Raw genomic sequence first — 24,252 nt, forward strand, 5'->3', positions numbered from 1 at the left:
CCAGGAGTTTTTAGTCTCCCTGAGCACCTTGTAGTCATCGTCCCACTGGTGAAATGACTTTGCTTAGTTGCCTTTTTGCTCCCCACCCAGCAATTAGGACCACTGGCCTGAAATATCTCTGATACATCCAGCAATTCCACTGCAAAAGCTCCTGCTTAAAATATTGGTTCATTTCCAGTTACAAGGACCTTCTTGCCATCTGTTATTCCAAGAAATTCCTAAAATGGACCCAGATAAACAAGGTAAGTATTATTGTTAAGTTTTTGAGCACAGTTTGCAAACAAAAAACTCAGGCACAGATGTTGTATTTTCAGACTTCCAAGTTGCAGAGGAGTGACATTTGGCAAATGCCTGGCTGAAAAAGAAACTATGGGATGACTGAAAAGACTTTCTCCATTTTCTAAACAGAAATCCATAACATATTGACGAGTATTTGGTCTGTTGTACCCAAAGCACCAAAAAATAATTTAACAAAAGACTTGATCTCAATATAATTGCACTTTAAATTGCTATTCAAATACACAAAAAGCGGCTTATCTTATTTACATATATCTTCATAGTTTACTATTAAAATGACATCACTGTAGATATTTTAATGTCAGGGGTAAGTTCACTGTACTATTTGAGGCCAAAGTTGAGAGAAAAGTCTCACAGCTGTTATTATATGACTATTTGATAAATGGATAGAAGGAAACTAATTTCCTTTTCTTCCAGCATCTCTGAATGCCAGGGTAGGCCCAGGACTGGCTTGTGATATTTTTATTGTTGGACCTAGTGGCAGCCTTATTCCCCTAGCTAAGATCTAGAATGTTAACTTGGCCTGTTTTATATAAAATTCTGTACTATCTCAAGTTATTTATCTGAAACAACATTTTGAATGATTCAAATTATCTTTGGGTTTCCCAGCATTGGGCCTTCATATTAGTAAGCTTAACATAAAGCAGTAGATAATCCATTCAAAGCCCACTTTTCTCTCCCTAAGGTGTGTTTCTTAAATGTAGTGTGTGTGCATCAGAATCATTTAGAGGGTTTGTTAAAATGTTGGGCTCCACCTCCAGGGTTTGTGACTCAGTAGGTCCAGGGTGGGGACCAAGAACATGAATTTCTAACAAGTTCCCAGGCCATGCTGATGCTACCCACTTAGGACGACTGGCCTAAAATATCTCTTTCTGGATCATCGAACTAGATGATGGGCTGTTGAAAGAAATTTTATTACATTCTTAGTATCTGTAGAAAATGACATGTATTGATTTGGCTAAGTAAAAATATGAATTGTTTAAAGCAAAACAAAGTTCCCAGTTAAATTGCTTCCATGAACAAGACCATATGTAGCTTTGTAGCTTATATTATTATTTTTGTGAACATTTCAAATTACTTTGTTTATAGCTTTGGGTCTGACACATCCAGCAATTTCTTCCTTTCTTGAGTCTTCTCTTACCAGCAGGAGAAAAAAAAAAAAAAAAAAAAAGAAGCCTTGAGGAGGCACGGCTGCTGGTGAATCACCTGGGATACTCATTCATTTTCCCCAAGTACTGTATCACAGCTTGCCATGTTATGCTGCATACGTTCATCAGATGACACTGCAAAACATAACTTGACAGGAGTGTGATGGGCCAGATGGTAGAGCAGCCATAGAATCACTCTTCCACCAACAGCAGCATCTGGGAGCCTGCAGACTCCCTAGCTTGCTGATTCTGTGTTCATTTGGTGCATCTGAGAGGAACCAAGGCACAAAAATTGGCTAGTTTCCAGAAGGAAAAACAATGTTGGCCATTACGTTTTTGTGAACCATTTCCACACTATTGTGGCTACTCTCCATGTGTTCTCCTTCTCCAGACTTAGGGCAGAGGTATGACTTTTCCCCTACTCTAACATTGGACTCTTATCTGAACACTAAGCATTTTTAAAACATAAGGAAATAGTAAACAACAAAAGAGAGTAAATTGTAGGTCTCTGATACGGTTACACCTGTTCAAAAAAGAATAACAAAATATAGAGGGTTTTTAAATAAGCTGTCTTGTTTAATGACACTTCCAGGCACAGCCCACATCCTCCTAAGGTAGGTGTCTTTGACTCATGATCATATGTTGATCATTGAATCAAGGTATATTTGAGGAGAGGCCAGGGGTGTGCTCTAAGGTCTCAAGGGTGGGTCTGACTTGGTTCAGTGCCGTAACGCCCTGAGTGGCTTAGCGTAGTGCCTGGCACTCAATATCCATATGTGGAACAGCCAGGACTTGACGCCACAACACTCAAGGGCAAGAAACAGCCTTTTCCAAACTAAAAGCTAGTCACTGTCACTTGGTATGAAATTTAGACTAAGTTAAGTTTGGGAAGCAGCCGTCCTGAGACAGAAACTCTTTCAGGTTTTTCCTGAACATCTGGTCTGAAGTGTTCAGAATATCTGGTCTGAAGTACCATCGTGGCCACCACTCAACTCTGCTCTTTGCCTTTGGCTTTGGGGTCCACTTGAAGACAGGGGACTCCTTGTCGAGACTGGACACAGCAATCCTTGCCAAGCCTAGTGTCTGGTCTCCCTAGTTACACAACGCAGCCATTCTCTCCACCCGGGGAACTGCTAGTAAGGGAAGCCCCGGAATCAGCCCTCAAACTTGAACCCCAGTTAGGCATCTCCCACTTTCCTGTCCAGGTATCAGCATCTCTCCCGCTCTAGGGAAAAGAGAGTCATAGCTAGAACAACACTAAAATCAAGATTGGTTTGCAAAGGCAACTGAGATTCCAGAATGTCTGTATGTATATGGGTCAGGGAGGAAGGGCCGGGACAGAGGATGAAGTTGAGGTTCAGGCAGTGAGGGATCCAGGTGATATTTGCCACAGCAAAACCCCTCTCAGAGGGAACCTGCTCTTCTGGCCATCCAGCATCTGGTCACGTTTCTTCTGCTAAACCAGTGCACCTGCTTTGGAAGAACAACTTCCCCCTGATTTTAGTCCATGAAATTCTAGTAGTGTTGATCCCAACTCTCCCATTTCCATGGATGGCATTGATTTTTTGATGGGCCTTTCATACTAAAGCCTGAGTGGGTTGACTTCAGGGTGACCCCTGAAACACTGACCCCTTAAAAGGTGGTAAGTCTCCCAAAGGAGTAAAAAGAGCTTAGACCTTGGAACACACAGAGAAATGAACATGGAAGCATTGCCTTTTCATTCTTTAAATTCTCCCACTGCTGCAAGAACAAGTAAGAAATTAATATTACCATAAATTATCCTGCCACATACGTTTGAATCAATGAAATCCCCCATCAATCCCTTGTTTTGTTTTGTTCAGGGCCTGCTTAGCAAAGGCTAAAGAGCCTGCTGTGTTTCTAGTCACAAGCACTTCTCCAGCACACAAACCATTTACTCCCAATTGCCTGAGTTTTATGGTAATCAGCAGACAATAAATTTGAAAATAGCTTTATTTTCCTCAAGGCATCTTCCCTTCAGCATAATAAATACAAGTAAGTCCTGGGCTCAAAGCTTGTTTGCATGTGAAACCTTGCTTCCAAGTGAGCATTACGGGTATAAAGTGTATTTAATTGAAATTTGTTATCACAAGAAATAGTAGAGATGCAACGTTGCTTGGCAGTTCTTTCCAAAGTGTGTGACTGGTTTCCTCTCTCACTGCCTGCTGTAACAATACCATATCTTTACCATTCCTCAAGTTTTCTGCTCTACCATCTCTTCCTAATTCTGAGTGAACTTGTCCCCAACTTCATAAAGAAAACAGAAACCCTCAGACATACCTTCTTTTCCACACCCACCATCCTATCCTTTTATTCTTCCTCTCAGGGAATGAGGGGAAGTCCTCTCAGGGGCTTATGCCAAAGCTAATTCCTTCACCTGTACATCTTCCTCCATCCATTGCCTCTACCTCAGAGATTGTATCAGTTAGCTACATTTCAGTTACTTGTAAGAGAGAACTCAGCTCAAAAAGGATTTATTGCCTTATATAATTAATTACCCTAGGGAGAACTAGCTTGCTCTGAGCCCAGACAATGTCAGTAGGACGTGGTTTCTCTCCATCTCCAAGTTCATCTCTACTCTCCTTCGTGAGTTGGTTTCATGCTCAAGCTACACATCGCAACAGGAGAGTAACTGCTGCTGCCAGCTATGATTACAATTTCAAGTCCAACAGGAAAAAATAAGTCTTCTTCCCTGGTAACTTGAACAAAGAGCCCTTGATCCAAATTTCATTGGTATATTCTTTGCCTGACTTTGGTTATGAGTCCACATCTGGGGAGGGCAATGATGCTCTCATTGATCGGGTAGACCTGAGCCACATGTCTTCCATGGAAACAGAAGCATTGGAATGAAACCAACTAGAATTTCATGAACTAAGATCAGGTGAAGGTGGTTCACCAGAAGAAAGGTGAATGGATGTTGGGTGGCTACGGGAACATGTTGTCCTCTGAGACAGACTTTGCTATATCAGGTACCTCCTGGAACTCTACTTCCTGGACCCTCAACCTCATCCTCTCTCCTGACCCCTCCTCCATGACCCATACATACATTTTAGAATCTCTCCTGCTTTTGAAAATCAGTTTTGATTTTGTGTGCTTTTCTAGCGATGGCCCTCTTGTCTTCCCTTCAGATTAAGGATCTTGAAAGAGTTGTCTGCTTTTATGTTTTTTTCTTTACCTTACATTCATTGATCAATCCTGTGTAATTTGATTTCGGCACCCATATCCCCATAAAAGTGCTCTTATGAAGCCTTTAATAGTCAAGTTAATCAAAAACAGAGACTAATTTTTAGCACATAGTTGATCTCCTTGTGGCTTCCAGATACTGAATTACTGGCTTGTCTCTACTTTCTGAAACTCACCTTCCTTGGCCTTTGTACCATTGCTGTCTCCTGGTTTCTTTGGCTTTCCCTTCTTCTTCTTCTTCTTCTTAGGTTTCTCTTTCCCCTCTGGTACTTAAATGACTATGTTTCTCAGGCATACTGTTACTTAGCCTAATTTTCTCTTCACTTAAAGCACTCTTCTTAGGCAACCTAGTAGATGGACATGGTTTTGCCCACAGTCAACACTAATGACTCCTAAATCTCTATCCCATCCTAAATAGCAACCCTGACCCCCAGATACAGAATCAAAAATTGAGTCCTTTTCAACACCCTGAACAGCTCCTCCTCCCAGCCAGTATTCACTAAAACTGAGCTCTCAGTCTGGTAGCCACTAGCTACATGTGGCTATGGAGCCCTTGAAATATGGCTAGTCCAAATTGAGATGTGCTGCAAGTGTAAAAAGCTATTGAATTTTGAAGACAATAAGAACAGAAAATGTTTTATTAATAATTTTTATGTTGGTTACATGTTAACTAATATTCTGATAGATTAAATGAAATAAATCATTAAAATTAATTTCACCTGTTTCTTCTTACTTTTTAAAATGTAGCTGCTAGAAATTTAAGGTGACATATTTGAATCATACTATATTTCTCCTATTGGACAGCAATACTTTAAAAATTTCTCATGGCTACTCCCTCCATGCTGGGAAATCTCTTTAAGCTTCTCCTTTTCATCACCATGTGGAACCCTCTGGCTCTAGTCCAGCATTCCCAGTTTCTGACCTGTTGCCTTTCACCTGGACTCTGCTTGATCCACAAGCCTTCTCAGAAAGATACCTTGACCAATATGTCTGCCTATTCTCTCAGGTCACCTTAGCTCCAGGATTTGCAGTCCAAGGACCATGCCCTCCAACTTCCTGTACTCCAAGCCCAAGTCTCTGGGGACAAGTCCCAGTTCCAGAATCCTGGACTCGCAAGTGTCTGGGAGGTAGTTTCAACTGCCTATTGGACAGCTCCATTCAGATGTCTTACAGAAACTTCAAACTCAGATGTTGAAAATGAATTCCCATTCCACCTCTATGCACAAACTTTATCCTCCCCCATTATTTCCTACACTTGGTCTCCCTCCCATGTCCAATCAGCCACCAATCCCTGTCAATTTCACTAGAAGATTGTGCCTCATATCTCTCCCCAATTTTCTCTCCCCAGTACCATTCAGATCTCTATCATGTTATAGGAAGTAAAAAATTAAACCCCTCCCATAATGTACCCCAGTGCCCAGATAAACAGTTAGAAATTTGATATATAACCTTTCCTACTGTGTTTCTTGTGTTCTTTCTTGCTATTAGTTTTTATCATTTACAAAAATAGGACCATACTAAGTTGTAGACACATTGCCGTGGATTTGGGCTTATAATCATGCTTTAAAACATCTTTCAACCTCAAGATTGCCAAAAATTTCTTCTTTTAATTGTCTTAGAGTTTTAAGAATTCATGTTTAACTCTGTAATACATCCTGGTGTTATTTTTGTTTATGATCTGAACTAAAGTACCTATATTATATTTTTCTAACTAGTTATCCATCCAATGACCCCAACACTATTTATTAAATAATCTATAATTTCCTCATTGATATAAAGCACCGATATAAAGGGAAGTTGTTGATTCTCACTGAGTTAAAACATCATCTTTATCATATGCTAAAACCCTATGTATACATAGGTCAGTTTCTGATTTTGTCCTGTTCCATTACTCTATCTGTTCCTGAAATAAGCACACATTGCATTTATTCTTACAGATTAATTTTATATTATTTTGTCAAGTTCAAAATGGTAGTTGGAATTTGGGTTGGAATTGCTTTAAATTTATAGAAGAGAATTCATATCTTTATGCTATTGAACATTCCTAATCTAGGAATATCCAGGAATGGAGGAAATAGATCTCTCCATTTATTCATATTATCTTTAATATAGCTTTCAATAAAGCTTTATAAGCTCTTACACATTGTTTTGTTTACTTTAGGCATTTTTTAGATGTTAAAAATTACCTGTTCTAACTGATTATTCTTGGTATAAAGCAGTGGTACTCAAAGTATAGTTCCTGGACCAAAAGCATGAACATCGCCTGGGATTAGAAATGCAATACCCAGGCCCCCCCACCCAGACTCTGGGGGTAAGCTCTGCAATCTGATGCAAGATAAAGTTTGAAAACCACTGATATAAAGGAAAGTTATTGATTCTCATACAATTGTCCTAAATCCAGCCAACTTGCAGATGATCCTCATGAATTATCTGGATAGAGAGGCAATCAGAACATCTGTACATCTCTTCCTTCCTAAAATTTATAACTCTTATTTTTATTTGTTTTTGTAGATTAGAATTCCAAAACAGGGACAGCAAATAAGTTCCAATTCTATTATTATATGCCAGCTCCAATGGACTCATACTGACATCATGGAGGGCTATCCTTCAAGGTCTATCAAGGAGATTCCGCCCTATCTGGCACAGTGTGGAGGGGACAGGGGTGGTCCTGATGCCCTGTATTTTATTTCTCTGCTTCAGACTAGAGTTGGATCACAGTGATGAAAAGGGGGATGGGGGTGATTTTTTCCTGACTTTAACAGGGATGTCTTTTGTCTATCTCACTTTTATACGAAATTTGCCTTTTATTTCTGACATTTTAAGGATGTTTCCTCTCTTCCTAGATCATGTACCAGTTTTTAAAAAATCAGAATGGCTGATGAATTTTACCAATGCATTTTGAGAATCCGCTGGTTCAGTAACTTTTTTCCTTCTCTTAATATATTAATTAACTATTGAACAAATTTTAAATTCCTGAAATAAATCTTTCCATATCATGGAACATAATTCTTTAATATGTTCTTGAAAATATTTGCTAATATATTATGTTTTATCTTTGCTTTCATCTTAAATAAGATTTGTTTATTTTTTATATATCTGATTTAGATGGTATTTAGATGAGACTTCAAACTTTAGACTTTTGAATTGATGCTGAAATCGTCCCATATTGGACAATTTTCCTTGGCCAATTAGACCAATTTCCTTCAAAGTCTGAAATCAGAATTTAACTAGTTTCTCTCAGTAATAACACTATTTTCAATAAAACTTTATCAAATGTTGGTATTACAGTTATGTTAGCCTCCTAAAATAAGCTGGGAAGTTTTCTGAGATTTTCCAGTTTTTAGAAGAGTTGAGTAACAGGGATTCCCCTATCCCTTGAAAGTTTAAAGGAATTTGCCTGCAAAACTATCTCTGCTTATGGTTGTTTATCTTTGATGACTGATTTTCCTCGTCAAAAAGTCTTCTATATTAATTAGTCTTTCAACTTTTTTTTCATATGTTTTGATCATTTCTATTTTCTATTACATATACATTTTCTATTACATATACAAATGTACAGGGCATTTGTATATTACATATACATTTTCTATTACCTAGATATGGCTCCAGAGCTTTCTCTTCACCTCCACACTGTGAAAGGGGTGAATACATACTCAGTGCCTGGTAAGAGCTCAGAAATGCTAGCCACTGATGTAGTGATGTTGGTGGTGGGTAAAAGAAGGTATATTAATAATTCTTTTCTGATTATAAAAATAACGTGCTTTTTATAGAAAATTTAGGTAATATTGACAAGTAGGAAGAAAATAACTAAGAATTCAAGCACTCAAAGATATCCACTGTTAACAATCTGATGAAAGACACTAGAAATTAAGCTCCACGGGGCAAGAATTTTTATCTGTTTTGTTAGTTGTTATATTTCAAGAGCCTGGAATCATGCCAGGGCCATATAGTAAGAGCTCAGTAAAAATCTGCTAAATGAATGGATGGATAGTCATTTTCATAGTTACATAAATATGTGTGTACATATGACTAGAATATATTAACAAACTGAATTTATATTCTACAGATAGTTTTTTGTCTTATTGTTTCATAGGCTATTTCATTTTTATATAAAAAGTGGACAGCTTCATGGAGGAGTCCTCCTCACTGGGGGATTCCTTAGTTTGGTGGGCTCAGAGGAGGCTCCCTATGGTCACCTGCAGCCTAGGATAGCGTAGTCCATTATTATTTGTTCCCAGGTAGGAAGGAGAGCTCTAGACCTTGATTTCCTCGCCTGCAAAATAAAGTAGGGCTACATGCTCTCTAGGATTTCCTTCTAGGATATGGGATTTATCTAATGAGACAGTCCTTTACCTATGATATTTCATGTTTTCTTTACAGATGCTCTTAATAGTATTGAGAATTCCATTTATAGAACAGCCTTCAAATTACGATCAGTGCAAACCTTGTGCCAATGTAAGTACAGGTTCTCTTGAAACACTTGAAATAATCTGACCCTGATGTGTAATGTAAAATTCATAGAAAACCAAAAACTCCCCCCATGTGAGTGACTGCTGGATCTGGAAAGTTGGACCTGTGCATCTACCCTACTTGTAACAGAGAAAATGGAGTGTGAAAGATACACCTGTGTGTCCCACCCACATGTAGCTTCGCTGACTGACAATAGACAATAATTCATGGATGAGGATTTTAATTCTTTAAAAAAATGTTCCTACTTGGTTTCTGCAAATTTTTTGTTTGTTTATTTCCTTTTCAGGATACCAATATTGATGCAAAATAAAATCACAAAATAATTTAATATAACTTGTAGATTCACATATAAACATTTCTAAATTCCTTCTACTACTTAAGACTTGCATTTTTAAGTTGTACCCCTGTCTCTTTCTGAACCTGCAAAAGTAAGTTCAGATGAATAATCCTCAGGCCATAAAGTTTAAAAATCGCTTGAGAATTTCATGAGAACTACTCTTTTGCATTAAATTTTATCTGATTGAATGCCATGGTTTCTTTTCCTATACTGTTATCTAGATAAAATACAGTAAAAATTTTTATCCTGTAAAAATTCTCCAAAATGAAATGACTTGGGTCCTGGCTGTGAAAAACCACAGGCATTCAGCATATCTGAAGTTACTGATTTCTAATAAGTTCTGTATTGCATTAAAAAAAATCACTTTGTGTAATTTATGACATTTATTACAGCAGACCTAAAAAAATTGTGTTATATATATATATATATATATATATATATATATATATATATATATTGTATTATATACACACACACACACACACACACATATATGTCATTTTTCCGAAAGGTTGAAATTTTTAAAATATTTTGCCTCTGCCTAATAAGTTAGATAGACCAGTGGTTTTCAAACTGTGTTTCACAAAGTGGACATGGGTGTGAAGTAGGGTAAGAAAGGGCCAGCGAGGTGGGAAAAGGAAGTAGAGGCAAGTCGAGAAAACCCAAAGGGCTAGCAAGGTGCGAAAAAGAAGTATGGGCAAGTCGAGAAAATCCAAAAGGGCCAGCAAGGTAGGAAAAGGAAGAATAGGCAAGTAGAGAAAACCCAAGAGGCTATCTCCTCTACCAGAACAACTCTGTTTTGCTCTATCTTCCATATTGCATTTCTGTGAAAGCATCCTTTGAAGAAGGGATTCTTGGCTTAAAAAAAAGTTTTTTTTTAAATCACTGATATAGATGAATTACTTATATTATTCCAGAAATCAACAAAAGGCAGAAGATGCTCCCTAAAAATGTACCCTCAATCATGCTATTTTCCTGGAGAATGTCTCCTATTAAAGAAAGTTAGCAGCCAATGCTCACATGAGCCTCCATCACTGTTCATATGAGCCTGGGTGTGTACAAACAGTGTAATTCGAGGGTGTACCTTTCTGAATTTTTTATTAAGCCTGCATCAGAAACAGTGAATATAAATAATATGCATGGGAAATAGTAACAGTACACGAAATCAGAAGTTGAAAAGTTTTACCTATAACAGATAACTAAACAAAAATTGGAAAACAAAAGTCCCTAACACCGAGATAAACATATCGTGAGCTCCAGGCAGCAGGATCTGGAGAGCCGGAGAGCGTTCCTGCACAAATCTGGTGGTGAGATTAATGGACACCACTATTATCTGTTTTGCTGTAATACAGAAGTCTCGGCAGAAGACGCAGCATCCTGTGTACAGCACGCCAGGCCGAGGTGATAGATTTTGTGATTGAATAACGATAAAAGAGTTTGCAGTCTCTACCGCATGCAGCCACGTTTTTATCACAGTCACATCCCAAAACATACCCCTCACTTTCTTAGACTCTCCCTTTAAAAGCAGTATCAGAGAACAAATAAAAATTTTATTATACGTGCTAGATTTGTGTATGTGAGGTTGATTTACAAAGTAGACAGAAGTGCAGGGTTTTATCACTTCACAGGCTGAAGCATTTTAAATGCCAGCAGCTCTTGGTGCCACCGACATCCCCATCTCAGATGGCACAAGTGGGTGTTTATTCATTTTGTCTGTCATCCTCCATCTGCAAGAAACCATGGGGTTAGTTCTACTTCATTCTTCCTTATATTTATTGCCTTGTCACATTTTTAGGAGAAGGTGATAAAAAATATGTAAGAAATAAACCATTATTTTTTGTAAGCAACTTTGGTTTTATTAAGTGCCTTTCTGGATAATAATACTGATGAGACCAAGATCAAAAAAATAAACATTACTAAAGCAAGGGTGAGACCTAAGGAGTCTAATTCAGCAACTGCTCTTTTATAAAGATCACTGAGTTTTTTAAGTCATGCATTTGCATTTTTATACACAATATTCCTTCTCGAGCTAGGCTGCAGACAAGAAAAAATGATATTTGAACATGAAAGATGAATTTTCTCAATCCACTTAATAAACAGTATAAAAATGTTTTTCCCAACTTTTCACCAGTGTCCTAACTTCCTCGGAAAGCTATTTTCAAGTTTCTCACTTCTTTCCCTTTTAATTTCCTTTTATAAAGCCACATCCTAGAGGTTATACTGGGAATAATGTTCTAACTATGCTTTACAAACAGATGCACTTTTCCAAAATCAAATCGACTGTTAGAATAGGAACGCCTGAATTATACACAAGAGAGATGTATCCAAATAGTGGCCGTATGTAATTCCCTTAAAAAAAAAAAAACAGCTGCCATAAAAAACAGTCTTCATTAAAGACTAGATGATGTTTACTTTTTTGAAGCCTTTTGTTCAGATCAGAGGTGATGCAGTGTTTCCTTTGCTTCCTGCAGTGGACTTGATTGACAGTTCTCTGATTCAGCATGTCCTACTACGTCAGAGTCTCTGGGAGGCAAGAGAAAGTGCTGTCTCTGTGCAGCAGCTTTTTCAGGCTCTGCAGGAGCTGTTTCAGAGAGTCAGGGTGGAAAAACCAGGACAAGTGCACCCCAGAGCTTCGGAACTCACTCTGAGCCTTCTCACAGCAATGTATGACAGGTGAGGCTGAGGGGACCATGCTGTGACCTCACAGGAGGTGTTTAGTTGTCTCTGGTCATTGACCAGTTGGGGTTGTCTAATATTCGTTCAAGGCTTGATATCTAAGAAGGCTTCTTTGTTTGTTTGTTTTCCTCAAATGTATTATTCAGGAGGGGAACAAAGAAGTACTTATCAAAGAAGCTTATCAACTTCACTAATATGAATGACTCACGGACAGCAAAAAGGGGGAAAATCCACATTTTCATACAGACTCATTTCCACTCTAGAGAAGCACGCACACCTTTTGCCAGGGCAATTATGCATCTATGTATATATATAAATTACACTTTTCTCGAGTCCCCCGTAGTATATGTCTTTGCTTATTCCTTTATAACCAGTTGTCAGTTTCTGTTTGTGGGATAGAGTTGAATAATGTGTGTGTAAATGGCTAACCTATTGTCATAGTCTGGGCTGCTATATCAAACTACCATAGGCTGGGTGACTTAACAAACATTTATTTCTCACCGTTCTGGAGGCTGGGAAGTCTAAGGTCAAGGCACCGGCAGACAGATGGGTCTGGTGGAAACCCACTTCCTGGTACATAGAGGGCCATCTTTTGGCTGTGTCCTCACATGGTGAAAGGGGCGAGGGAGCTCTCTTAGTCTCTTTTGTAGCAATAGCAATCCAATTCATAAGAGTTCCACCTTTGTGACCTAATCATCTTCCCAAGCCCCATCACTAAATACCATCACATCGGGGGTTAGGATTTCAACGTATGACTTGGAGAGGCACACATAAAACAGCTTACACCCTGTCAAAGGCTTGATGATGCATGCTCTAAGTCAGTGGTGTCGGGTGTGTGTGTTTGTGTGTGTGTTTACCACTTTTTTGCCCCACTTCAGTTGTGTTTATCTTACGTGGTCTTGACCCAGTAGCCTTCATCCTGTAGAATGGAGTTTTTAAAGCTCACAGTAAATATAAAACATTTGGAAAGTGCAGAAAAGAGTGAGGAAGAAGAAATACCACCCCAAAGCCTGCCTCCCAAAGGCAAACACAGTTTAACCACTCGGCAAATTCCTTACTAGTTTATTATTTTTGTTGTTGTTGTTGTACAAATAGTATATAAGCATGTTCTCAAGTTATTTTTTCATGATTTCAGTCTCCTTAAGCATTATGATTTTGGCTGTCCTTTCTTGTATCAATGCCTGCCTCTAACAATCCTCCTGCATTTGATACATTGTATTTTGTAGGTTTAGAAACTGCACAGCCAGTGGGCACAGGGTGATGAGGCTCTAAGTGAGGGCCTGAGAACGGGTGGATTTTTTTAAATATAAAGCTTTGCTCCTTCTGCCTGCCTTTTGGTTCTTGTCTCTGTTGTTTGGTTTCCCAGCATGTGAGCCCTAAAGGAAGTGAGACTGCCTGGTCCAGGAGGACCCAGGAAGATGCCTGTGTCTCCAGTGCCTAGGACAGTGCTTAGTACAGAGGAAGCACCCAATAAACATTTGTTGAACACATGAATGAATGACTAAATGAAGGATGAAATATTTTCATTCAATTCTTAGTTCTGTCAAATTCTAGATATAGGAAAACTGACCATGAAAAGCGTGAACTTGTAACATGGTGTCAGAAATGTCCATTCAGGGACTTCCCTGGCAGTCCAGTGGTTAGGACCCTGAGCTACCGCTGCAGGGGGCGTAGGTTCCATCCCTGGTTGGGGAACTAAGATCCCACATGCTGCACAGTGCAGCCAAAAAAGAAAGAAAGAAAGAAAGAAATGTCCATTCATAGTCATGGTTTTTATAAACCACTTCACCAAGAATAACCCTGCCTTTCCCATTCTTATCTCTGTTTTTGTTGCCATGCAGCACGGGAACGGGTTTTCTCAAGCTTGGACCTGCAGCCGCCGCCCTGATTGCCCTCTCAGGGGATAGTCCTCTTACAAAATACAGAGGTAACATATGTAGAAGTTTTGAATGCCTGCAGTGCAGTGACCACCAAATCTCTCCAACACGTTATCTGCTTCACTCCCTCCTGTATCCCCGCCACACTGCTCTGGTTCGGCAAGTACTCAGCAAGACGTAGAATTTTTCAAGATGTTGATCTATGCTTTCTAACTATTCATAATTTGGTTATCCTTGATATTTATTTGTATAGAGATTATTCAGACACCAGTAGCTATTATTCCTTTAAAGACAGACTCTGCTCACATCGCCATTTACCAACCTTGTGGTCTTTGTTATTGATGTGCTAGATTATCAAAAAGTTGAAATGTGAATGGATCTTCATTAGTTATCAAATTATTTCATTTGGGAAGCCTTCAAAAGAGCAAGCAAATAACCAAGAATTATAACTTTCGCCTTTATAGCCACAAATAAACTGTTTAGAATTCAAAGCACATATTCTTCGAAGATATATAGCAAGTATTCAGTTTAAAGATTTCTTTCCCCCCTTATGTGTCTAGCTCTTTTTCAGCTCTATGCAGAAAATAACAAGGGAGGTTATGATTCTGGGGGACGCATGACTCGAAGGATTTTGAGAAACCTACTAACAGATCTACAACAGGTAAATCTCTAATACTTAAGAATTCTAAATTTTTTCCAGTTATATTAGTCACATTTATTATTAAAGGATCTGATTTTTACAGTGTCAGTTCTACCTTAATATAGTTCTCCATGCAACCTCTCTCCTCTTTACCTGGTATTATCTGAATATAGGCTGATCTATTGCAATTGCTTCCTAACTGGTTTGCCCAACTCAAGCCTCTCCTCTCTGCAACTCTTCCTCCACACAGCAGCCAGTGACTCTTCCAAAATGTAAATGTAAATGCCTACAATTCTTCGTTGGCCATATTCTGTCATAGAATAAAACCTGAACTCAGCATCACAGGCAAAGCTTTCATCACTCAATCCTTCTCTTTTCAGAAAGAGGTAAATCATGATACTATATAAATATAAAATGAACATGTATTCAAAATTTTATTTAATTTGTTAATTAAAAGAGGGCTCCAGTAAGTTACAACTAGTTGAAAGAAATAACCAAAGAACAGACAAGCTGATAGATTAAGAATGTTACAATGAATTTGCAGGTGGACCCAAGACTGACTTTGGGCTGAAGGGGAGGGTTGTCCCTCAACCAGGACAGAATTTATTTGCATGTCTATAGATAAGAATTATTTGCATTGTGATCAGTTGTCTACAAGTTAACGTTAATGTCTACAAAATTATGAAATTAGTCAAAGACAGTGGTGCATATCTCTATAGGTTCAGATAATCCCCATTGAAACAATATCCAGTGGTTTCTTTTGTGTATTCCACAGTGTTTAATTTTTCCTTCCATCATTGTCACTCTTGTGTATCAAAATTGTTACTGGACCTGACATGCACCACGTTCTCCATGCCTGACTCGTGCAGGTGCAATCTGTCTGCAACACCACTGCCTCTCCTTTCACTTGACAAATACTGTTTGTCTTTCAAGATCACTCAAATATTAGTCACCTCCTCACTGAAAGCTTCTTTAACTCTTGTACATAACTTTGTTATAGCACTTGTCAAATTTTGTTGCAATTATGTCCTAGGTATATGCTTTTCCCACTAGGCTGCTTCTCAAGGGCAAGAATTTTATCTCATTTATCTTTATAGCTTGAAAAGTTCTTGATACTAAAGCCTTCAATGGTGCTTAATGGAAACATAGGTGAAATGCAGCCCCGAATACTCAAGTAGTTGCTTTCCATCATTTCCTATTCTTTAAGAATGTGCAAATGTGGTGTTGTTTTTATCCATACTAGGCAAAGGAATTTAACCTCCTTAAAGTAAATACGTTTCTTAAATATTAAAATGATGTAAAATCATGTAACCAAGCAAGATCTTCTGCAAATGGGTTAAACAGGCTCTGGTTTATCTTGTGTACAGTGGTTACTGTCCCTCTGTATCTTTTACCCCTATTTCAAGGATGTGTCTATTCTTCTTCAAGCCCCTGTAAAATCCCCAAACTAGGTTTTCCTCACAGTGAAGCCATAGTAATTTTCTGTCATTTTCTATCTGGACTGTAGGGAAGAAAAAAATTTCTTTTTCCTTGACCCATCTTAAGTTCTATGACTGGGGCCCTATAAATTGGACTGGCAAAAGACAGAATTAACATGAGAAAAACAAACCAAAGTTTAAATGTGTATGGTGCATACACATGGGAACACCCAGTGATGAGTAACTCAAAGAGGTGGATGGAACTCAGGCTTGTAAATTATTTTACACTAAACAAAGGGAAGGGGGCTCTGGGCTTCTGGGTGGGGGGAGGCAAGTTATGAGAAAGTGACCGGGAAATAGATGGTGAACAAGGGTTGTTTAGTAAGTTTTGTTATGCAGACTTAAGTCCGTGGTTTTTCCATTAGTAAGTGTTGTTAAGAGTCCTCCTCTTCCTGATAGGGAGGGGGAGACACTATTGGTAAAAAGAAATTTCCTTTATAAATGTAAATTTCCTTTACAAAAGGAAAACGTGTGCCCTGTTTTTATAGCTTTTTCTGCATCTACTGGTTCTCAATGGCCCTTAGTTCAAAATAATACATATGCCAAGGGCTCATATTTGGGGGTGATATATTCTGGTACCCTTCAGAACCGAGGATTCTGAACTGGGGATAATTATGATACAGGTGGGAGTGGGTAAGGAAAGAGATTATCAGACAGGGAATATGATTTAGAAAAACCTACCCAAAATTACCTTTGCTTTGATTTGGCCTTAATAGTAATAGTTTATGTTCATATTGATTGTAATAATTAGTATTTAATGTATTCTGCAAATTCCAAATAATATGTAAGATGTTCATAGTTTTTAAGTGGAGCAATGCTTTTTTTTTAATTCCTCAGGTTCAAACATCATATGTAGCTATTTAAGAGCCGTTCTGGTGCTTGCAGCAGCACATGGGCCCTGTTTTCTGCCGACTCCAGGCATATGTTAAGGAGCTACTTCCCCAACAATCCCAACATCTTAGGACTCAAGCTGCGGGGAGCCAGGGAGACTGGGAAAATCTGTCCATCCATTTGTGCAATCAGGCTTGTTATACTAAGGTGTTGAGGTGGATGTAATGAAAGAAGATGGACGGAGGGGCATCTTCCTCCTCCTGAAATCCTGTGCTGCTTTCTCACTACTACAGCTGGCCCCAGGCTGGCTCCCCATCCAAGAGGCCCTAAAAATCTGCCCTTGTTTCAGGCTCAACTGAGGTCAATGAGCTGCCGAAATGGCAGCTCCTGCAGCGCTGTCTCCCCCGCAATGCGTTAGTAGAGGCTCCTGAGAAAGCTGTTAGGAAGATGGAGGTTTGCACAGCAAATTATCATCCCATTTACTACCATTAAGAGCACTGAGATGGGTTCCCATAGAAAATTCCAGACCCTACCGTGTAATCCCAATCCCTCCCCCAAGAATCATAATTATCATTTCAAGTGGTGTTCTGCCTGTGCTGGCATGCTACCCAGCCACACTGCCTCCTTCCTTAGAACACCTGCGAGAAATTAGTCAACTGGGCAATTAATCCACAAAATCTTTGTGCACACACTTAAAAGCCAAAAGTGTAGGTTAGAACCCACTACAGAAGTGAATTTTCTTTTGACTGGTGTCAGAATCACAGAGCTGGCAAGTGGGTCCTATCTGATCCACATTCCTTATTTTACAAATGAGGCTAAACCCCTTTCTCAGGGCTCAAGGACGCCATCCAAATAAATGCTCCAGTTAGCTCATCAGCACTCTCAGGTCAAAGTATGGTTAGTGAGTTATTTTTTCAGACAAAAGCCAAATAATGCATAGTACTTATTCAGCTGGTGATGGGGTTATTATCAATTTAAAGTACAAGCTGTCTTGTCAGGATTACGCAAATGTTTGTTGACTTCTGTCTGGCTAATTGTCAGCAAAGTGGCTCTAAGTGCCACTTTCCTGATTAGAAGAATGTTTATTCGAGTTGATGGACTCAGCAGGGGGGTCTTTGAAATTACTTCTGAGCTTAGGAGCAATGCCTGCTGACAGACTGTGCTGTAGAAGACATCAGATGTGAAACTGGGACCCACAACCAAATGGGCATAAATGGAGGTGACAGGTACATGTATGTGTGCATATAGATAAAGTCAGGGCCAAGTCCCTAGCCATCTCGGCAGTCACAAGGGGTTCTTAGTCCCTTAGTTAAACTCCTTAATGGGACTGATTGAAAGGTGGAAACCATTGAGTGAGGTGTAAATCAAGCCATTGGAATACACATCAGGTCTGGGTGTGACGAAGCTTTGGGAAAACCCCTCAACAGAGTAAGGAGTCTTGGAGTGAGATCTCAATTCTGCAGCTAACTTGCATTTGTTTGTTTGTTTGCTTGCTTGCTTGTTTTACCTTGGACGAAATATCAGATCTCAATTACTCCTTGCTTTAAACAAGGATAATGACTGCCCTACCTCAGAAACTGGGATTTGTTAAAATGAGACAACGTGAAAGTGTTTGAAAAGGTTTCCTTAAAACTGCCCTGAACTTTAATACAGTATCGTCGTTACTTGTAATTCATAGGTGCACAAGGGCAAAGAAAGATTAAATATTTGACTGGGGTCAAAAGAAGAGAAACAATGCAAGCCCTCCCTGTATTTCCCCCACTGCCAGACTTTCTTCTCACTCCTCCTCCCAGCTCCACTTCTTCCCACTTGTTCATTCATTATCTCTATTCATACACTGCACAAAGCCCACACATGTCCTGTTTGCCTAGACTGAGACAGCTCATCCAGTCTCAGACAACAGTTACTTGTGATGCTATGGCCATAAGCGCCACCGCGCAGGCATGACTGGTGGCCACCTATTTCTCCATTTCTTGATCGCTGACGTGGGGTTTCTTGCCTCTTGTAGATCCCAACTGTCATGGGGGAAAGTCGAGCTCTGTGCTCTGTGGAGAGTGCTACACGCAGCTGTTTCCAAGGGGTGAGTGCCATTCACATGTCCCTTGGACCTGGGGGGCAGACACCACTGCTGACCCACTTAAATCACAGACCTACTACTCTACACTGCATCCTAGACAACCTAATTTAGAGGTAGACTTGCCCCGAATTTGCATGTGATAAACTTCTTAAGCAGAGCCTACAGAAACAGAGCCAGAAGAGAAGATGAAAATACATTTTCATCTCTACAAGAGACCAAAGTTCTGCCTAGAAACACAACTGAGTGTGCCCTTGTTTTTCAGGTGTTGAGCTCAGCAATTAAAGAAGAGAAATTCCTATCTTGGTTACAATCTGAGCCTCCCATCCTCCTGTGGCTCCCGACCTGCTACCGACTGTCAGCCACTGAAATGGTCACTCACCCTGTTCGATGTAGAATCTGCAGGAACTTCCCCATCACAGGACTGAGGTAGAGTCATTCATCACTATTACATGGACCGTCACTCTCCAAATGGGTCTGGAGTTGGAGCTGCATCTCTCCAGATTTTTTTGTGGTCCTTCTTACACATCTAGAACTCAGTTGATTTTGGGGGGTGAATAATTTCCTGTATGAGTGATCCTGTTTATAATAAATTTTATTTTACCTTCTATAATTAATGGAATATTAAGTTCTATTGACACATACTCTGACTGCTAGATATTTTTGTTCCTTAAGAGGAAATTTTTTTGTCTTTTGTTACCAAAAAATGCTGTTAAATACTTTGGAACCATCCATAATAATAACAATAACAATAGTTTACATTCTTTGCTTTTTTAAAAAATTTTATTGACGTATAGTTGATTTACAATGTTGTGTTAATTTCTGCTGTGCAGCAAGGTGGTTCCATTAAACATATATATATATTCTTTTTCATGTTCTTTTCCATTACAGTTTATCACAGGATATTGACTATAGTTCTTGGTGCAATATAGTAGGACCTTGTTACATTTGTTAAATGTTGAGCAAGCGTTAGGTTGTGTAGTTCACATGCATCATTTCATGTAAAGCCTGTTACAACTCTGTATAAATGTGGTATTATCATGCCTAATTTGCAGAGACACTAGATAACTTAACCTTAAGCTCACATGGTTAGCAAGTGGCAGAGGCTACCGACCGAATCCAGGGTGCCTGCTTTGCAACCGTGATGCTCTGCTGCCACCTTGTGCAGACAACTGAGAACATTCCTTGAACCCAAAGGAATGATGAGGCTTTGTGGGAGCAGCTCACACCAGAGCTCCTCTGGTCTCAAGGAAAAGGTAGATTTGAAAGCTAGGTTTGGACACTGGAGATTCAGACCTTTCCACAGCTTTGAGGATGACAGTCAAAATCCCATATTAGGGAAAGGGTGTTGTAGTTCTCTTGTCAATAAAACAATAAAGAAGTGAAATTCGAGTTATTATTAAAGATGGGGAGAAGAGAAGGAAGCGTACAGGTGTGGGTCAGGCGGGGGGCCACCATGGTGGACGAACATGGGTGTAACAGGGGCTGGAGATGGGGTAGGATTGAAGAGCTGGGGCAACTGGGGAGTTCAAAACAGGTAAAAAAGGGGGTGCTCAGGAGGGGCAGGAGGACTGATATAAAATAGGTCTGTTGGGTCCACTAAGAAACTGGAAAGCAGGTTTTAATTTTGCTGAGAAAATGAATTGGATTTGCCGAGAATTCTGAGAACACACTGAAACTTCACTCATGACAAACTCTTCACAAATAACTCAAGTTGAAACAATAAAACATAAAAATGGCCCCAACTGTTAGAAACCAAGTAAGCCAAACCAAAGAAATCTGCATACTACAATGAAAAATAAACCTTTTTTTATTGGACAGTGGGCAAACATGAATATGATTTTCCATGTTATATGTATATCATACTGACTTACTCAATAAACAAGTATTATTTAAGCAGTTACTATGTGTTCTGCACTGGGTTAGGTACAGAATTCACTTTGCAGTTATATAAAATACAACTTTTACATTGAAATATTTTTTCAAAAGCATTATGTGTAACATAAAGCATGTATTATTTTTATTTTATAAAGGAGTCTCACAGAATTTGAAGGACTTGCTCAGGTCACTCAAAAAATAAAATAAAATAAAATAAAAGCAAAGGCAGAGGGCTAGAAGTGCCATACTTTAAGTTTTAGATTATGTCCCTATCTATTGAGAGTGAGAGTAAGCTCCCTCTTAGAAATGCTGCTGTGTGGGGTTTCCTTGGTGGCGCTGTGGCTGAGAGTCCACCTGCCGATGCAGGCGACACGGGTTCGTGCCCTGGTCTGGGAAGATCCCACATGCCACAGAGTGGCTGGGCCCGTGAGCCATGGCCGCTGAGCCTGCGCGTCTGGAGCCTGTGCTCCGGCAATGGGAGAGGCCACAACAGTGAGAGCCCCGCGTACCACAAAAAAAAAAACCCCAAAAAACAAACAAACAAACAAAAAAGAAATGCCACTGTGTGACCTACCCTTCCTCCTAGAAATCTGAGGCAATGTACAGTTCTCATATATGCAGACAGCTGCGTGATCTGGGCATGGCCTTTAACCTTTCTAGACCTTGGTTTCTTTGTAAGCAAGAGGAGAGGTGGGTCAAATGATGACTTAGGCTTCTTTTAGCTGTAACCTTCTGAGTCTATTAGAAGTTGCTTGAATGTATCACAGTTCTAACCTTAAACCTGTGCTTTTGGCTCTCAGAAAACTCCAGCAATAGCCTTAAGGCTTTTAGTTTCAGTGAGACTCATAAAGACATTTTAGAACAGAAGTGTTTGCAGATCCGGAGGTATAGCAGGAAGAGGGCAAAGACTTGACCTCCTAAAGTAAGAGAAGCTACAAAGACCAGAGCTTGTTCCTAAGCCAAGTGTTCAATTTTAGCAGAATGTGTCACATTTATGCTCTGTAATAGCCATGTAACTTTGAAATGAAATTAGGGGAAAAATGTTGGTTCTCTATGAGTAAAGCCATCAACAACAGGCCAATCTCATTATCCACACTGCACCCTTTCTCACACACCTGTCGGTAGTTTCAGAGCATGGAGGACATAAGCCAAGATTAGGGTCAGTGTATTGTCCTAACGAGTCAACTGTAACCATACAGTAATGCTAAATAAAGCAGCCAGGACAGGTGGCTCATCAAATCATCTTTATAAAAAATACTTTATGTTATAGACTTCATGTCTCCCCAGTTACGCATGCTGAATAATTTTCAAAGCTTTGTAAAAACTTTGCAAGGCCGAGAGGGCAGGGTTTACTAGCCCCATTTTCTTCATTGAAGAAACTGTCATTCATTTAATTTCGCTCAACTAATGTTCTTTGAAAACCTGCGTTGTTCCAGGTATCTTCAAAACAATGAGCTTAAGTTTCCATTTCAAGGTCACCTAGTAACAGTGGCATGTGACTCAGACTCAAGTCTCCTGCCTTGGTGGTCTATTAACAGGGGTTAAAATAGCTGGCTCTCCATTTAGATGGTATCCCTGGGCTCAAAGTCTAATGCTACCACTTACTACGTAGTTGTGTAACTTTGTGCAATTGCTTAAACTCTCTTTGAATCAGTTTCTTCAAATGAGGATAATAATAAGGATGCCTTGCCTTAAAGAACTTTCATGGGGATTAACTATGTCAGTGCACGTCCACTGCCTGCTACATAGTAAGGGCTCAAAAATGTTTGCTACTGCGATAGCCCTTCAACACTCTGTATTAATATCCTACCCTGGGACTAGGTGTTGGGGACGGCAGTGAACAAAGACCGTGAGAGTTGGTCTCATGGAATTTGCATCCTCCTGCTCTGCCTTCCAATGACTTTGGTCAGAAGCCCTTCTGCCATCTGGCCTCAGGAACATTGCAAGTTTTTTGTTTTGTTTTGTTTTGTTTTTGCGGTACTCGGGCCTCTCACTGTTGTGGCCTCTCCCGTTGCGGAGCACAGGCTACGGGCGCTCAGGCTCAGCGGCCATGGCTCACGGGCACAGCCGCTCCGCGGCATGTGGGATCTTCCCGGACCGGGGCACGAACCCGTGTCCCCTGCATCGGCAGGCGGACTCTCAACCACTGCGCCACCAGGGCAGCCCCACTGCAAGTTTTTATTCCTCCATTCTCCACAGTTACCTGTAGGTCTGATAGGTCTGAAAAGCGCTAACCCTTCTTCTTCACCCCAGTCTGCATTACCTTACTCTTCCTCATCCTTCTACCTGGGATTTCCTCTACTTTAATCTCCCACCCAGCATTCTATGCCCAGCATGAGTCTCAGCTCTTCCAGAAAAAGTTATCAGACCATATCAGCTCCCAGGGATCTCCCCCATCTCTTCTACAGCATGTATTTTCCATGCCTCTTACTCAGCACTTCATCACACAGTACCTAAATTTGCTAGTTAGTACCTCAAGCTTCCATATCATGTCTTTGCAGCCAGATATGAAATTTGAAGAGCATAGGAATCTTGTCATAGTTTAAGTTTTATAACTTTGAAGACCGGGGTTGAAAACTCAAATGCTATTGGGGGCAAGGCAAGGAGTATAAATGAGGGCAGTAGTCTGGGGATGGACTGTCTTAAAGGTGTAGCTGCCCCCTTGCACTCGCCCATTGCTGCCGTTGATGGGGAAGACCCTACTTTATGCCGCATCCTCTGTAGTTGAAGAAGAGAGTTAAAACAGCAGGAAAAAAAGTATAGATCCCTGATATTTTGCAGACAAACAATATGACCCCACTCATCCTTAAAAGTTACTAATTCATGACTATGAGGTCTCACCAGCCCTCCCCAATATCACAACATGTTCCCTGAGTGCCCAGAGACACCCTTCCCTACCAGAGTGTCTCAAGATTTCCGCCTGTCCTTCTGATCACAGGAGATTTAAGATTGTAACTGTCTATAACAGAAAGTCTGAACACTGATGTGTTAAGAAACTTGGGTGTGGTGGTCACTCAGTCTTGGCTGGTGAGGAACCCCCTCTCTTCCACATTATTCTTTCCTACATACAAATTTCTGATAAATGACACATTTATTTTAGATTCTTTATCTATGGTTTTATTTCCCCCAACACCACACAAGAATGCAGGTCCAAAATCATCATATCTCACACATTTTCCAGAGAAGCTAGAATTCAAACTTTTTGGAAATCTCCCAGTTTTCTTTAAGTTGGCAATTAAATTCAAATTACCTGAATGAATTATGCAGCTACACAAATGTGGCTGCAGACTTAAGGGTCTATCCTAAAGGTTGTAGCACATAATACCCTGCATATAAAAGACACTT

General features: G+C 39.8%; 1 protein-coding gene across 1 annotated transcript in view; it reads left to right on the forward strand.

Annotated features, from left to right (window-relative positions):
- Positions 1 to 223: 223 nt before the first annotated feature.
- The window catches only part of DYTN (dystrotelin), a 50,274-nt gene continuing 26,245 nt past the window's right edge, over positions 224 to 24,252 (forward strand). Inside the window, exons 1-7 of the mRNA XM_060105777.1 lie at positions 224 to 242; positions 9,027 to 9,101; positions 11,925 to 12,126; positions 13,971 to 14,056; positions 14,567 to 14,667; positions 18,964 to 19,035; positions 19,295 to 19,458. Coding sequence (XP_059961760.1) covers positions 224 to 242; positions 9,027 to 9,101; positions 11,925 to 12,126; positions 13,971 to 14,056; positions 14,567 to 14,667; positions 18,964 to 19,035; positions 19,295 to 19,458 — 719 coding nt within the window. The remainder of the gene's footprint in view (positions 243 to 9,026; positions 9,102 to 11,924; positions 12,127 to 13,970; positions 14,057 to 14,566; positions 14,668 to 18,963; positions 19,036 to 19,294; positions 19,459 to 24,252) is intronic.

Source organism: Mesoplodon densirostris, chromosome 8 (genome assembly GCF_025265405.1).
Source record: "Mesoplodon densirostris isolate mMesDen1 chromosome 8, mMesDen1 primary haplotype, whole genome shotgun sequence".
NCBI classification, from domain to species: domain Eukaryota; kingdom Metazoa; phylum Chordata; class Mammalia; order Artiodactyla; family Ziphiidae; genus Mesoplodon; species Mesoplodon densirostris.